Consider the following 17,556-nt stretch of genomic DNA (forward strand, 5'->3'; position numbering starts at 1 on the left):
GCATGAGCTTTCAATTAGTTATTTATCAAGTGTAAATTAATTAATTCTTGCCGGGATTTCCTGGATGCAATATTCTGATTTTGGACTTTTGTAAAACATTTATTACCGTGCACATAACTTTTTTTTAAAAAAAAACGGAAAACTAGCATGAGCAACCGAAACGTTTTTTTTTTTCATTTTGTACATTGGTGCCATCATGTGGCTCAACAGAATTTTTCAGCAAAAGAGATTATGCCTCCATGTAAATTCTAATACATTGCAGGTGAAACTAGAAACCACTTCATTTGCTAGGTAAATGTCCTAAGTGAAAACTGTGAGGTTCGTCCATGTTTGCTCTTCCAGAATGGCACAATACAGATTTTTCCCGCCTTCTTGAGTACAGGATTTATTTATTAATGGAAAGTAAACAAATCCTAGAGCAAAATGTAAACATCTTATTTCAGTAACAGGAATAATTGCCTTTCTTGCGTATCTACTGTAAATTAGCATTGTTGTTGTTAGTCGCGAAGTCATGTCCGACCCATTGCGACCCCATGGACAACGTTCCTCCAGGCCTTCCCGTCCACTACCATCCACTAGAGTCCATTTAAGCTCAGGCCTACTGCTTCAGTGACTCCATCCAGCCACCTCATTCTCTGTCGCCCTTTTCTTCTTTTACCTTCAATCTTTCCCAGCATTAGGCTCTTCTCCAGTAAGTCCTTCCTTCTCATTAGGTGGCCAAAGTATTTGAGTTTCCTCTTCAGGATCTGGCCTTCTAAAGAGCAGTTAGGGTTGATCTTCTCTAGGAGAAATTAGCACGATATATCTAAATTAGCATGTAACGTATTAAAAAAATTATGTAGTATTTTAATCTGTAGAAATATAGCTATTGCATTCTATACCTTCACAAGAGGGTTCTCAATTTTTGACTTCCTCCCCCCCCCCCATTTTTTTTTATAAACAGTTGAAGGGATCTTGTTACTCTCTGAACCTTGGTTGTTTTCTTGGAGATATTTCATTAACAAACTAGGTGACATCATCAGTGCTAGCTATCTGGAAGGAAACAACCAAGCTGAGAAAGCACCAAGGACCTCCCAGTCCTTCCACTCCTCTTCCTCCTTCCCCCTTCTTTTCATCTTCCTTCTTGTCCTCCTCCTCCTTCTACTCCTCCCCTTCCACCATCACCATCCCACTCCCCTCTAGCACTCCCCTCTAGCACTGATGAGGTTTCCTAGTTTGATAATGAAAGATCTGCAAGAAAACAACCAAGCTCAGAGAGCACCAAGGACCTCACAGTCGTCGTCCTCCCCCTCCTCCTCCTCCTCCTCCTCCTCCTCCATCACCATCCCACTCCCTTCTAGCACTGATGATGTTACCCAGCTTGGGTCATGAAATGTCCCCAAAAAACAACCAAGCTCAGAGAGCACCAAGGACTCCACAGTCGTCGTCGTCCTCCTCCTCCTCCTCCTCCTCCTCCTCCTCCTCCTCCTCCTCCTCCATCACCATCCCACTCCCTTCTAACACTGATGATGTTACCCAGCTTGGGTCATGAAATGTCCCCAAGAAAACAACCAATCTCAGAGAGCGGCAGGGATGTCATGTGTCAATCCCTCTATTAAGAGAAACAATGACTAAAGATATAGAACGAAATAATGAAATATAATTGTTTTGCTAGAAGTTTTATGGTGGCTTCATAGTATTGTTGAAGCTGCTAGCAGTTTCAATCAGAAGCTTTATTGTTAAGTCACTGACAATATGTTGCAAGAATTTCACCAGGCCGACTCCATTCCCTTGGGAACGATCAGAATTCTTCAGGAACTCTAGGGGGAGGTCAGGTCAGTGTTGCTTTCTGCAGGGCAAGGACTTTAACCTTGACCCCTCACGTATGTACCATCTAACTGGAGATTCCGCCACTCTGCTGAATATATCTACCTGTCTGTCTGCCTGCCTGCCTGTGTTCCAGCATAACTCTGAAATGCCTCAAGCAATTTCAACCAAACTTGGTACACAGATTACTTACTTCTGAAAACAAATACTGTGGGGGTAAGATACCCCTAACACCCCTTGTGGTGTGTGTTCTGTTAAGAGCTTGTTGTGCCTTAAAATGGCTTCTACTGAACTGCCTTAAAATGGCTTCTACTGTACAGCACTGTGGAGTTGCCATGGTATCGGCTTCACAGTACTCCACAAGGGGGCTCCCTCTGGTAAGAGGGGAAAGCCAACATTAGAAATTGCAGCGATGTTCATGGAAGGAGGCTTGGAATCAATAAATACCTGGACAGCGCTGGATTATCAGCTAGTTATTTTAATAAACTGATTGATGCCCATCCCTTTTGATTCAGCCTCCGTCTTCCACGAATCTTCAAAAGGTTCCTTCCTGATCCCCTCTCTCTGATTTCCCACAGGAGGCTTCGATCTGGAAGTCAAAGGGTGGGGCGGAGAAGACGTTCACCTCTACCGGAAGTATCTGCACAGCAGCCTGATGGTAGTCAGAACCCCGGTGCCTGGACTCTTTCACCTTTGGCACGAGAAGCACTGTGCCGACGAATTGACTCCCGAGCAATACCGCATGTGCATCCAGTCGAAAGCCATGAACGAGGCCTCTCACTCGCACCTTGGCATGCTTGTTTTCCGTGAGGAGATCGAAACCCATCTGCGTAAGCAAGCCTACAAGACTGACAGTGAAGCCATTGGCTAGAACGATCCTTGGGGGCAACCTTCAGACCCCCATAGCTGCTATGAACCAGGTTTGGTTCGGAAGCCTTAATTAACTCAGCTTACAAACATGCAGTGCCTCTCCTCTCTCTCTCTGTCTCTCTGAGTCGAAAGATCGCTTTCTGCGGCTAGGTATCACCAAGGTCCTCACCAGAGGAGGCGTTCACCCAAAAGGGGCATCTTACCCTTCACTTCGACAAGATGGACGGTACACGTGAGGTGGAGTGGAGAGAAGCAAACCGTCTCTGTTCCACTTTCCACTTTTGATAGCTTGGGTTCTCCAACCTGCATTCCACAAAGGTGTGGATCACACCTCTCCATTTTCTGCGGTTATTCTGCATTGTTCCTTTTCTTCTTCTTTTTCTAAGAACGGACACGGTACATATCCCTTCAATGCAGGGGTGAAACCCACTTACCCTTGTTACTGGTTCAGTAGCAATGTGAGCATGGGCGTGCATGCGCAGAGTGTCAAAATGACATGGGGGGGCGGAGTCTGCTACCGAGCTGCAAAGGTAAGCAAACAGCAAGGGGAGGGGAGTCCGCTCTGCTACGCGATTTAGATTAGCTAGAGAGCAAGAAATCCTGCTTTCTAGCTAATTTAAATCACGCAGCACAGCTGATCATCAGAAAAACCGATTCACCTGAACTGGTAGCATTTTATTTTTTTTTTGCTACCGGTTCGGGCGAACAGTTGGCATCTTTACTACCGGTTCAGACGAACCAGTCTGAACCAGTAGCATTTCACCCCTGCTTCAATGGAAAGAGACAGAAGGTGGTGTGATTGTGCTGCCTGACACATCGTTGCAGCTAAAACCGCTGAGTTTGCCTTATCAGGAACATCCATCCAACTTGCAAAAAAAAAAAAATTCTAGACGACAGGTTTCTTAAAAAAAAAAAAAAAGACCGTTCAGGAGTTCGCAATACGGTCGTCGTGCCGTACTTTAGCAGATTGTACATGAGTTGAGCTTTATACGCTATTTGCTTATCCTAGCTACTGGCCAATTTTTCTTTTTCTTCTGCATGTTTGGGAACCTAGAATAAAACAAGGGTTTCAATAGTTCAATTCTGATCCTCTTGGCTCTTCAGAGGAAAGTAGCAATGTTTCTGTCCCTTGACTGAGGCGGAGAGCATTAGAAAATGGTCCTGAAAGTTAGACAGAGGTCAACTTTGCTAACTATCTCCTTTTTATATTTCTTAGCCTTGGGCGCACAAGTCCGTCTATTCAGGCTGAATTGCAATGAACACTAGTGGCAGAAAAGTGGAATTATACTGTCTATCTTTTTTTTTAAATTTAATCTAACCATTTCAAACAGGATTTGTCAAAGAGATGCCAGAATCCTCCCAACAAATTCCTGGATAACGGGGTCGGGGGGTGGGGGTGCGGAGGACAAGTTGGAGTTTTTCTCGGTCTGAACCGCCGTATACTATTTGGGCCCATCCCTTTTTAACACGTAGTTTGCTTTTATATAACATTGTGGAGAACAAATATTATTTATCTGACTTGGAGAGAATGTCATGGGGCTTGCTGTTGTCGTGTCTTTATAAATAAATTGAATATTCCTCTCTTTTAATATTTGCCTGGTTTCTCTTCCTTTGAGTTTCAACCTGGGAGAAGAGGATAGGGAAAAGAGGGAACAGCTACATCAAAGAACCCCAAATTGTGAGGCCAGTTTGGAGAATGGTCTGTTGGGAGCCTTCTTAACAAATTGACTGTCAGCTCACAGTTCGGTAGAGGGAAGTTTTGAGACAGACTTTTCCTTTCCTGGGGTTATTGACAGGGGTGGGATTTAGCCGGTTTGGACTGGTTCGGCCGAACTGGTAGCTCCGACAATCAGCTGGGAGAAAACCGGTTCACTCCGACAATCAAGTAGATCTGCCCACCCTTCCCTGCACTTTACTCACCTATATCTTCTCAGCTGAGTCACGCCGCAGAGAATATTGCTGCGCGACTCAGCTGTTTTCCTCCCCAGCAGTGGTGCAGAAGGTAAGTTTTCTCAAAACTGTGTGAAGTGTGCGATCACCGAACTGGTTGTTAAACTGGTAGGATCCCACCACTGATTATTGAGAGAACGAAACCAAAGGTACACAAAGGGAGAGTGTCTCCTGTTATAAAAGAGAATAACGTGTCATTAGAATAGAGGTAGTCCTAGACTTAACAATGGAGCCAAATGGCGCCAAAATCTCCCTCGCTAAGCAAGACGCCTTGTACAAGCTTTCTTGTCACTGTTGCTCATCAGATCCCTGCCGTTGTGACGTTAGGAACGCGGTTGTGAAGTGAATCCAGCTTCCCCCACTGAATTTGCTGGTCAGAAGGTTATAGAAGGGGGATCACGTGACCCTGGGACATTGCGATGGTCATAATTACGAATTAGTTGCCAAGCGCCTGAATTTTGGATCACGTAACCGTGAGGATGGCACAACATGGGGTCCGTGTGAACAATGGTCAAAAGTCTGTTTTTTTCCAGTGCCGTTGTGAGTTTACATCAGTGTTTCTCAACCTTAGCAACTTGAAGATGTCTGGACTTCAACTCCCAGAATTCCCCAGCCAGCGAATGCTGGCTGGGGAATTCTGGGAGTTGAAGTCCGGACATCTTCAAGTTGCCAAGGTTGAGAAACACTGCTTTAGATGGTCACTAAATGAATCATAAGTAGAGAGCAATCTACATCACTGAAGGATAGAACAACCTCAAAGGATTCGTGCAAGACTGGAAGGTGGGAGGAGACCTGGACCATAGATCTGTCAAGAGTCGGACACAACTGAAAGGAAAACATCGCGAGTTAAAAACTGGCATGCAAGGTAAGGGTTCTGATCGGCTGCTCTTCCGGTTTCCGCCGGAACATGAAGATCAGCTGGCCGTCCCACCGGAACTCGGAAGAGCAACGGGCGACGGCTCACGTGCCCAGAGAGATGGCTCTGTGTGCCACTTCCGGTTTGCCATCCCGGGTATAGAGTCTCCTGCTTGAGCAGGGGATTGGACTAGACGACCTCCAAGGTCCCTTCCAACTCCGCAAGACTGCTTCATATTGAATTCTTTGCCCATTTCATCGATGGGTTTGAGACAAATGTTCAAGTGCATTTACAGCCGGCCGAAGTTGTCCAGTCCTCCCAGCAACATGGGCAGGATGACTAAGGGCATCACAAGAGAACCAAAGGTGGGGACAGCCCCTATGAATGGATATGTGACGGAGAACATGAATACTTCGGGTAACGTGGAAAACATCCTGAAGAAAAGTCTACAGAGATATTGCATCTCTGTAGAAAACATAGGCATTCCTGACTTACAACCACAATTGAGCCCCAAATTTAACATTGCTAAGTGAGACAGAGTTTTGCCCCATTTTAAGACCTTACTTGCCACTGCTGTTAGGTGAATCACTGCACTGGTGAAGTGAGGAACATGGTGGTTCAGTGAATCCAGCTTCCCCGTTGACTTTGCTTCTCATAGGTTTGCAAAAGCGGATCATGTGACAAACACCCTTCCCCTCCTGGACACTGCAACTGTCATTAATATGAGTCGGTTGCTAAGCATCTGAATTTTGATCTGCTGCTGCAACGGACATAAGTATGAAAAACGGTTGCAAGTCATTTTTTCAGTGTCGTTGTAAACTTTGAACGGTGGTTAAATGAGCTGTTGCCATTGATGTCTATCTGGAGTGGGTGATTAGACCCACCATGCCCCATCCTTTAAGGCAAATTGGATTTTCATGAGGTCTTTGATGGCCTGACAGAAAGGTTTGAAAGCGCTTTGGTGGTAATTCAGAGGAAGCAAGTCAGTGGTGGGATTCAAATTATTTCTACTACCGGTTTGGTGGCAGGGGAAGGATACTGTAAAACCTCCATTCCCTCTCCACTCCAGGGGAAGGTTACTGCAAAATCCCCATTTCTTCCCGATCAGCTGGGACTCGGGAGGCAGAGAATAGCCAGTCAGAGGTGATATTTACCGGTTCTCCAAACTACTCAAAATGTCCACTACAGAACTGGTCAGAACCTGCTGAATACCACATCTGAAGCAAATTGCTCCCTTTAAAGCAAGTTTAAAGAGCCAAGGTGGCGCAGTGGTTAAATGCAGCACTGCAGGCTACTGCTAGATCAGCAGGTCAGCGGTTCAAATCTCACCGGCTCAGGGTTGACTCAGCCTTCCATCCTTCCGAGGTGGGTAAAATGAGGACCCAGATTGTTGGGGGCAATATGCTGACTCTCTGTAAACCGCTTAGAGAGGCCTGAAAGGCCTATGAAGCGGTATATAAGTCTACTGCTATTGTTTATCCCCCCCATGCCATCCCTCTGCTAAACAATTAATCCTCACAACACTGTCTTATGACCTAGGCTATCAAACCACCTAGCAGGGCTGTAGTATTACTATTATCCTTCTCATCTTTCCTATTACCTCTTTCCTTAACTTCTTATGACTATAACTTTGTTGTTTGTATCTCATGATTTATGTTGATTGCTTAGTATCCTATGACTATCCCTGACTGTTGTATCTTATGTTATCATTTGATGCTTGTATCTACACTGAGAGCTTCTGCCCTGGAAACAAATTCCTTGTGTGTCCAATTACACTTGGCCAATATGAATATTCTATTCTATCCTATTTCCATCCCATTCCCATTATTCCCATTCTCTTCTCTTCTCTTCTCTTCTCTTTTCTTCTCTACTCTACTCTACTCTACTCTACTCTACTCTACTCTATTCCATTACATTCCCATTCCCATTCCCATTATTCCCATCCCTATTCTATTCTATTTTATTCTATTCTATTCTATTCCATTCCATTCCATTCCTTATCACACTTGGCCAATAAAGAATATTCTATTCTATCCTATTTCCATTCCATTCCCATCATTCCCATTCTCTTCTCTTCTCTACTCTACTCTACTCTACTCTACTCTATCCCATTACATTACATTACATTCCCATTCCCATTATTCCCATTCCTTATTCTATTCTATTCCATTCCATTTCATTCCTTATCACACTTGGCCAATAAAGAATATTCTATTCTATCCTATTTCCATTCCATTCCCATCATTCCCATTCTCTTCTCTTCTCTACTCTACTCTACTCTACTCTACTCTACTCTATCCCATTACATTACATTACATTCCCATTCCCATTATTCCCATTCCTTATTCTATTCTATTCCATTCCATTTCATTCCTTATCACACTTGGCCAATAAAGAATATTCTATTCTATCCTATTTCCATTCCATTCCCATCATTCCCATTCTCTTCTCTTCTCTACTCTACTCTACTCTACTCTATCCCATTACATTACATTCCCATTCCCATTCCCATTATTCCCATTCCTTATTCTATTCTATTCCATTCCATTTCATTCCTTATCACACTTGGCCAATAAAGAATATTCTATTCTATCCTATTTCCATTCCATTCCCATCATTCCCATTCTCTTCTCTACTCTACTCTACTCTACTCTATCCCATTACATTACATTACATTCCCATTCCCATTATTCCCATTCTTTATTCTATTCTATTCCATTCCATTTCATTCCTTATCACACTTGGCCAATAAAGAATATTCTATTCTATCCTATTTCCATTCCATTCCCATCATTCCCATTCTCTTCTCTTCTCTACTCTACTCTACTCTACTCTATCCCATTACATTACATTACATTCCCATTCCCATTATTCCCATTCCTTATTCTATTCTATTCCATTCCATTTCATTCCTTATCACACTTGGCCAATAAAGAATATTCTATTCTATCCTATTTCCATTCCCATCATTCCCATTCTCTTCTCTTCTCTTCTCTTCTCTACTCTACTCTACTCTATCCCATTACATTACATTACATTCCCATTCCCATTATTCCCATTCCTTATTCTATTCTATTCCATTCCATTTCATTCCTTATCACACTTGGCCAATAAAGAATATTCTATTCTATCCTATTTCCATTCCATTCCCATCATTCCCATTCTCTTCTCTTCTCTACTCTACTCTACTCTATCCCATTACATTACATTACATTCCCATTATTCCCATTCCTTATTCTATTCTATTCCATTCCATTTCATTCCTTATCACACTTGGCCAATAAAGAATATTCTATTCTATCCTATTTCCATTCCATTCCCATCATTCCCATTCTCTTCTCTACTCTACTCTACTCTACTCTACTCTACTCTACTCTACTCTACTCTACTCTACTCTATCCCATTACATTACATTCCCATTATTCCCATTCTCTATTCTATTCCATTCCATTCCTATCACACTGGGCCAATAAAGAATATTCTATTCTATTCTTAGTTTCCTCCATAAAAATTGTGCAGCCATCTCCTTCCCCGGCAAACTACAGAGCGGTTGCACCTGCAGCTCGTGAGTTGCCACAGCTGGAGACCATAGAATCCTAGAACCCCAGGGCTAGAAGGGACCTTGCAGGTCCTACAGTGGGGAGTCATCTCAACTAGGAAGCAAACTGCTACAGGTGGGAACCTTCTGTTTCCTGAACTCCCTTCCTAAAGAAAAAATATGCTTGATTTTCATGGGAAAGGAGAAGCCAAGCACCATTGGGATATCACTGGACATTGCCCTGCTGGACAGAAAAACTCAAAAACCAGCTGCCTCAATTTGTAGGAGGACCTTCATGAGTCCAGTTGTTGTTTTGTCCAGCTTGCTCACAAGGTAAGCCTGTCTTTGAAATGGGAGGGAAATAGCTTATTATTTGCAGAGGGTGGGGGGGGGGGAATGGAAAAGTCACTTCCCCTCCCAATGCCATTGTAACTTCTGTCCCTAAAAAAATAAGTTGTAACTCAAGGACTAGCTGTACAGCCTTTGTTTTTTTCCCCCCAGACTCCTGTGCAAAGAAGAATCAAATAATGAAAGGAGTGAAATGTTAATGAGACTCTTAAAAGTAGCTGCCTCATTTTTCTGCCTTGCAGGGAAGCCTAATAGATACCAACATTGCTGTTTTATTAAATTCAATGGAAGTTGGGGTTAACAGTTGCAGCTTTTTGTTACCCAGGAAAAAAAACTTCAATAATGTTTTTTTTTCCCCAAGTCCCCACTAGGTGGTAGAACTGCCTTGCATATTTAAGTGGGATTATGTCCATTTTAGCACAATAGATCCCATTTTTTTCTTGTGGCATCTTTTACAAAGCTTCCTATTCCTTATGAAAAGAAATATTTTGATGTAAAACTAGACCACTGTTGTCTGCCCTTGGAATAATGGCAAAATAATTAATTAAAGAGACTTTTATTTAATCTAGAAGTAGAACAAGTATGAAACAAAAGGGAATTTCACACTTTACAGACAGCCCTTGTCTTACAACAGTTTATAGTGACTGTCTCAACCTACAATTCTAGAGCAGGGTCCTCAAACTTTTGAAACAAGGGGCCAATTCATGGTCCCTCAGACTATTGGGGGGACTGGCTGGGGGGGTGTTTAGAAGTGCATTAAAAATACACTCAAATTAAACTTTAATTTATTATGTTTCTGGGGATGGAAAGCAGGTTAATGAAGGGATGTGGCTGCTTTGAAGTGTGTCTGAGGGGCTTCTGGCCCAGAACCACTCTGACATGGAAAAACAGGCCCATTTTGGGCTTCCTCAGCCACCAGAACCACTCTGATACGGACAAACAGGCCCATTTTTGGCTTCCTCAGCCACCAGAACCACTCTGACACGCACAAACAGGCCCATTTTTGGCTTCCTCAGCAACCAGAACCACTGTGCCACCCCAAAACAGGCTCATTTTTGGCCTCCTCAGAGTCCAGAACCACTGTGCCACCCCAAAATGGGCTCGTTTTTGGCTTCTTTGGCCCGCAGCACCACTCTGCCACCCAAAAATTCTATTTTTAAGCAGTTCCACTGCTTAATGGTTCTAACTATCAGGAAATTTCTTCTTAGTTTTAGGTTGCTTTCTCCTTGATTAGTTCCCATCCGTTGCTTCTTGTCCTGGTTTCAAGTGCTTTGGGAAGTAAGTTGACCCCCTCTTCTTTATGGCAACCCCTGAGATTTTGGAACACTGCTGCATTTCACACCTATTCCTTCTTTTCATTAAACTAGATGTACCCAATTCAAGCAACCATTCTTTATATGTTTTAGGAGACTGTTGGCATTTTCCTATAATCCTTATTCCATATTATAGAACACAAAAGAGGGTCACTGGGTCATCTCCCAATTTTAATTCCTGGTCCAATTCTATTCCAATTCCTCTTCATGTTCCAATTCCTATTCCTGCTTCAATTCTATTCCTATTCCTACTTTTTTTAAAAAAAATTGCAGGACCTGAAATTCAACTTGAAGAACTGTTATCGGCTTGTTCCACAATAAAAACACCAGTGGTGTGTTGAGTCTGCCTAAGGAACACGCTGCTTGACAAAAAGTAAGTGAATATTTATGATTTGAAAAACCTATTGACCAATAAATGTTCTGCTCTTGCTTTAGTTCATTTTCTAAACAATGTATTTTAAAACTGCAATTATATCTACTTCTAAGAGAAAGAGAGAGTTAAATCTGGTTGGGAAGGAAACTATGATTGTGCCAGAGACTGAGTTTGCTTTCTTAATATTTCTTCTAACTTTGTTTTTGTTTTTTTATCTCGGGGGATTGCTAACTGTATAGGACAAGGATGTTTAATAATATAAGTTTAATACTGATTTTTTTGAATGGTTTGGAACAAACTGTTACCTTCATGGTGTTTGCATTACACCCATCAAATGCCTTTTGTTTACACTGAGCTAATCCTGAGTACTTCTTGAAATGTTGCTTAAAAACTCTTTTCCAGTTGTGGTCTGCTATAAACAATTTGCTATAGGAATGAAAAATTATATAATTTATGTATTACTAGTTGGCTATCTGTGCTTTGCAACAAAACTAGGTGATCAGGTATTGCAGGAGAAATCCGGTTCAATCCATTGGCTCAGTGGTGGTTGGTGATTGAAACACATAAGGAAATATTGCTCCCACCGCCTTGAGTCCGGAAGCAGTTCCATATGTGGATGGCTTAGACATTTTGGTGAGGTACCACTGTTTAGTACTGTAAGGAGCCCCAGACCGCTCCTGAGTGAAGGAGTAGAACATCTGCCAGTTTGAACTGAGGTATCGGAATGTGAAGCAACTGGCAGTTGAAACAGAGTTCTATTCAGGTGGGGAGAGGATGTAGAACTCCTTAGCATCAGAATGTGTTAATTACTGTATAAGAAATACTATACCCCGAGCCGAGGTGGTGCAGTGGTTAAATGCAGCACTGCAGGCTACTGCTAGATCAGCAGTTCAGCGGTTCAAATCTCACCGGCTCAGGGTTGACTCAGCCCTCCATCCTTCCGAGGTGGGTAAAATGAGGACCCAGATTGTTGGGGGCAATATGCTGACTCTCTGTAAACCGCTTAGAGAGGGCTGAAAGCCCTATGAAGCGGTATATAAGTCTACTGCTACTACTACTACTTCTCGACGAAACTATGTGATCAGGCTATGCAGGAGAAATTTGGTTTACAATCTGTTGACTTAGTGGTGGTCGGAGATTGAAACACATAAGGGGATATCATTCCCACTGCCGTGAGTCTGGAAGCAGTTCCCATAGGTGGAAGGCGTGTACATGTAGGTGAAGTACCGATGTTTAGTTCTGTAAGAAGCCCCAGACCGCTCCTAAGTGAAGGAGTGGAATGCCTGCCAGTTTGAACTGAAGTAACGGAATGTAAGACAACTGGCAGTTGGAACAGAGTTCTTTTCAGTAGGGAAGGGAGTAGAACTACTTAGCATCAGAGTGTGTTGATTATTGTATAAGAAATAGTAATGATCTGATGGTCATTTTGCAAAATCCATTCTTAACAAGTACCTAGAAGCCAAGAACGTGCCAAATTTCACGTTCGTAGGCTTTATGGTTCTGGACATTTTGTGATGAGTGAGTAGTATTTGGCTTTTATATGTATAGATTAATGGAAGCAGCAAGTACAGGCAGCCCTCACCATAGATCCACAATTGAGCCCCAAATTTATGTTGCTAAGTGAGACTTTTTAATGTGAGTTTTGCCCCATTTTACAATTCTCCTTGACACGGTCATTAGGCGAATCACTGCAGTTGTTCAATAAGTAACATGGCTGTTAAGTTCCCCATCATTGACTTTGGTTGCCAGAGGGTCACAAAAGGGAATTTCATGATCCCAGGACGTTGCAACCATCGTAAATGTGAATCAGTTGCCAAGCATCTGAATGTCAAACACATGCCCATGGCAATGCTGGGAAGGTCATAACTGTGAAAATGTCTAGGAAATAGCTGCTACAATGATACAAGGTAGGGAATGAGTCATCAAGGTTTTGGGGGCTGATACGACTTTAAGAGGTTGTAGACATAAGAGAGGCCCTGTGAGGGTTTCTCTCCCCCCCCCCATGGGTGCTTCCATGCTATAATTGATGGTTGATTGCCTGACTTTGCCTAATATGTATATGTATATATTCCTTGTAGATAAACCACTATTTGAAAGACAAACCTCTGTTTACTGTATTTTGTTCCTGGGTTGTGTCAAACTAGTTTAATATTAAACTTGAACTATAGAACTGTTAGCCATAATTAGGTCTTTTAGCCCACCTTAGTCACACTGTGTGCACTCTGACAGAAAAATGTCACTTTTTCAGTTCCATCGCAACTTTGGGTGTTCATCCCAAATTGCATAGCTAAAAGTCAGTAGACATTCTGCGTCATCCAGGTCATGGTTGTCCCAAAGGTGCTTTTTTCCCCCCAGGGATGAACATTTGAGATGAACACCCTTCAAATGGTGTGGGAGTATGAATGGATTTCCCAAAAATATTGCAGACTACAGGAACCATTAGCACCACTCAGGTGACCCTGAGGACCAGTGGTGGGTTTCAAACTTTTTTAGAACCTCCTCTGTAGGTTTGGCCTGCTTTGCGGGAGTGGCTTGCCAGCCCTGTGACTGGGTGGGTGTGGCCAACTTGTAAACTCACTTAACAACGCTCTTGCTTAGCAACCAAAATGTTGGCTCAGAAACGCTGGCATTTAAAGCACGCAAGTCTTAAAGCTGTCAAGTTACAAGACCCTTGCACCCCTAATCCTTTAGGGAAAAAAACCCCAGGGGTGTTCAAACTTGACAGCTTTAAGACTTGTGGACTTCAACTCCCATAATTCCTCCTCTAGCTCTTCATCTTGATGATGTGCGGATGGACAGGGGGAGGGAGCTGGTACCAGTTCTAAACGGCACTGTAGATTTGTGGAACCTCTTCTATAGAAGAGATTAGAACTGGCAGGAACCCACCCCTGCTGAGGACACAGATAAACCTCCAAGCGCCTCAATGACCCTCTAAAAGGTTGCAAATGACCAGCTGTCTGCAAGGAATATAAATCCTTCCATTCCCCACCATCCAGTCAGAGCTGAAGAAGCTTCTCGGATGAGAAGCAAAACGTCTTCAAAGAAAAAACCAAGAAAGTCCAGTTGACTCCTGAAAAAAGCACTTTTGGGAGAACCACGACCTGGATGACTGAGAATCTCCACAGACTTTTAAAAAGGGGATGAGCAAATTCTGGAGGGGGTTAATACTTGTTCCTCAAGGATTATTACATACGACAGGTCCACATAAGCCTGGTTGAAGCCATTTGATTTTATTAATGCAAGCACAGCAAACTCAAAACACGGAATATCCTGCTTTATGGTACAGCTTTTTATATGTAGCAATTCAGTTCCCAATAACGAAACACAGATGTTTGAAGAGATGTTTCAAACCAAAGCCTAAGGGGGGGCGGGGGGAGAATGAGTAGAATTTGAGAATTTGGGAATCACACTTTTTTTCGAAGGATATACTGGAACCAGCTCGGATAACCACTGGAGTGCACATTCATACCAAAGCTTTGTTATATTTCATCTTAAATATTCCTACACATCACGTGTTCCAGAAACTGCATTTCTCATATATGAAATCTGAAACATCCGCTTGTAAATTTCAAATACATCAAGAAAGCCAAATATACAATCCCTTTTGAAGGATTTGACACTGTTGCTAAGTAGGAGACCTCTCAAAAGTGCAAAAAAGGAAAAGGAAAATACCTCATTGAAATAATACAGTACAAATATTTATTTTTCTCCCAACTGGGATCAAAAATTAATACTTCAGGATTGGTGGGGAAAATAGCAGCAGCTCAACCAATAAACCTTAGCCATTAATTTGTGGGGTTCTTGTTCTATAATTTCATATATGTTTGTTTTGATCAGTGTAAATCAATTTGTTTCTTTCGTTGTTTTCTCCGTGTACCCTGAACAATATGAACGCAAGTAGCAAAATGTTTTCTTTTGAGTCAGATAGATGTTCTAATGCATTAATCAAAAGAATGAAATATTCATTTATTGTCCGTATACCATGTACATAGGGAGAGATTTCATAGCATTTTAATGGGCCTCCATTTGGAATTCATAAACGTAAAATTGGTAAACTGTTACTGTATAAATTAAAAAGGGTTTCTCCTAATTTAAATTTAAATGAGCAGAAAGTTGGAGAGTAACAATGAACTAAATTGAATTCTGGTGATATAGAAATATGTTTTAGAATTAATATATATATTAAAAAGAACTGGCTAGCTTCACATTTCCCCCCCCACACACATTTTTTTTTAATTGTAACCCTTGGGGACTGTATCATCTCTCTCTCTCTGACTTGGCCAAACTGCGTTTCAACTTTTATTCAATTTTTAAGCCTTTTACAACCTTATGCAGTGGCTTTTTATTTTCTGACAACAGCTAAACTACAGAATAAGCAATCATGGTTTAACTTAGAAAAATCAAATAATTAGCTTGCATTTATGGACAATAGACCCCTCTAACTAATTGGATTTCAAAGCCAAAGGTGAGAACATAGCATCTTTCAGCAAACTTTTTAACGCAGCCACATTTTCTCCTAGGAAAGGACATGGATGCCTTAAAAGGTTATGGTAGCTGCAATACAGGTAATCCTCTACTTATGGCCACAACAGAGCCCAGCAGTTTCTGTTGCTAAGTGAGATATTTGATAAATGAGTTTTGTCCCATTTTACAACCTTTCTTGCCACAGTTGTTGAGCGAATCACTGCAGTTAAGTTAGTGACACGGTTGTTAAGTGAATCTGGCTTCCCCATTGACTTTGCTTGTCAGATGGTCACAAAAACGAGTCACATGACCCCGGGACACTGCAACCATCACAAATACAAGTCAGTTGCCAGGCGTCTGAATTTTGATTGTGTGATCGTGGGGGCGTTGCAATGGTCATAAGTGTGCAAAACGGTCATAAGTCACTTTTTTCAGTGTAAATTTGAACGGTCACTAAATGAATTGTATGTTGAGGATCACCTCTATTCACACCTTCTGACATTCAAAGCATTTCTTTACACAGGCTGAATGTCCACTTCAGCAGGGCTTTCCCCTGCTGAAACTAATGCAATTTTAAAACCCAGAAAGCAAGAAATTAGATTTGTGATGATCAGAAAACACATTTAGAACAGAATAAATTAACAGGAGGCATTGAAATATATATATATATACTGTACACACACACAAAAACACACACACACACACACACACTTAAACTTGGTTCTAATGGAAATAGAACATGGCAGATAACTTTAAAAAAAATACGTGGTCTCAATTCCATAACAGGATCCAAGAATTCTAAAGGGTCAATTCTAGTGAACAATGCCACCAGATCAATTATGAATTGAATCGACAGGGAATTTTTTTTAAAATATACATATTCAGTGAGCAATTGGCCTCCTATTGATAGTCTAGCAAAGAGGCAATGATGATTTTTGTTTCTTCTAAAAGTTGCCCCAATCTACCAAGCTTTGTCATGGTTTTAATCAGGAGTGGGATTCTATCGGTTCAGACCGGTTCAGCTGAACCGGTAGCTCCGACAACCAGCTGAGAGCGAACCAGTTCGCTCCAATGATCAGGTGGGCCCGCCCTCCTGCCCAGTAGTGAAATTCAATTTTTTTTACTACCGGTTCTGTGGGCATGGTGGGCATGGCATGGCTTGGTGGTTCTGGGTTGGTGGGTGTGGCAGGGGAAGGATACTGCAAAATCTCCATTCCCACCCCACTCCTGGGTAAGGATATTGCAAAATCCCCACTCTGGGGCCAGCCAGAGGTGGAATTTGCTGGTTCTCAGAACTACTCAAAATTTCCATTGCCGGTTCTCCAGAACCTGTCAGAGCCTGCTGAATGTCATCCCTGCGTGTGCCCCTGCGCTATACTGACCTATTTCTTCTCAGCTGATTCGTGCAGCAGAGCAGACAGCCGTGCCTCAGCTGTGTTACCCCCCAGCAGTAACAGTAAGTATTCTTAAAACTCTGCAAGTGCGTGTCAGGCACATGTGCGTGCACAAGGCGCGCAATCACCGTACCGGTTGTTAAAGCGGCAGGACCCCACCACTGGTTTTAACTCTTAATATAGAGACACTGTATTGGGTTATACAGATAGAGTTATCTGTATAACTAGCTGGGAACCAAGACAAAGAGAAGATGCTGTCAATTTTGTTTTTTTCCCGCAGACCAAAAAATTGTCCTCTTTATAAAATCCAGCGCCTCTTGTAAGCTCTTAGGTAGATTTAGGGAAATCCACCAAATGGATTTTTGTATTTTGGGCAATGCGTTATAATCATCAACACCTCAATGCCGGTTACTCAAGATTCCTTCAAATTTTATATCCCCGGGGAACAAAATTTCGATGCAAATGAAAACATTCTTAACATTGGTAAAACTGTCTGGAGGGGGAAACAAAAAATAAAATGAATAAAAACTGAGCGATTCTCCTATGCTCTTTTGTAACAAAAATAATTTCTGCTGCACTATTAATAATCCAGAGAAAGGTAGACTCTTATTTCGTCAGATAGATCCTCCAGGTTATTTACAAAG

General features: G+C 42.2%; 1 protein-coding gene across 2 annotated transcripts in view; it reads left to right on the forward strand.

The window, feature by feature from the left end:
• CSGALNACT2 (chondroitin sulfate N-acetylgalactosaminyltransferase 2) overlaps nucleotides 1–3,316 on the forward strand; it is a 70,518-nt gene extending 67,202 nt beyond the window's left edge. For both annotated transcript variants that reach the window (XM_032232110.1, XM_032232111.1), the window contains exon 8: nucleotides 2,385–3,316. In XM_032232110.1, coding sequence (XP_032088001.1) covers nucleotides 2,385–2,677 — 293 coding nt within the window. In that variant the 3' untranslated portion in view covers nucleotides 2,678–3,316. The remainder of the gene's footprint in view (nucleotides 1–2,384) is intronic.
• The last annotated feature ends 14,240 nt before the right edge of the window (nucleotides 3,317–17,556 follow it).

Source organism: Thamnophis elegans, chromosome 15 (assembly GCF_009769535.1).
Source record: "Thamnophis elegans isolate rThaEle1 chromosome 15, rThaEle1.pri, whole genome shotgun sequence".
NCBI lineage: Eukaryota > Metazoa > Chordata > Lepidosauria > Squamata > Colubridae > Thamnophis > Thamnophis elegans.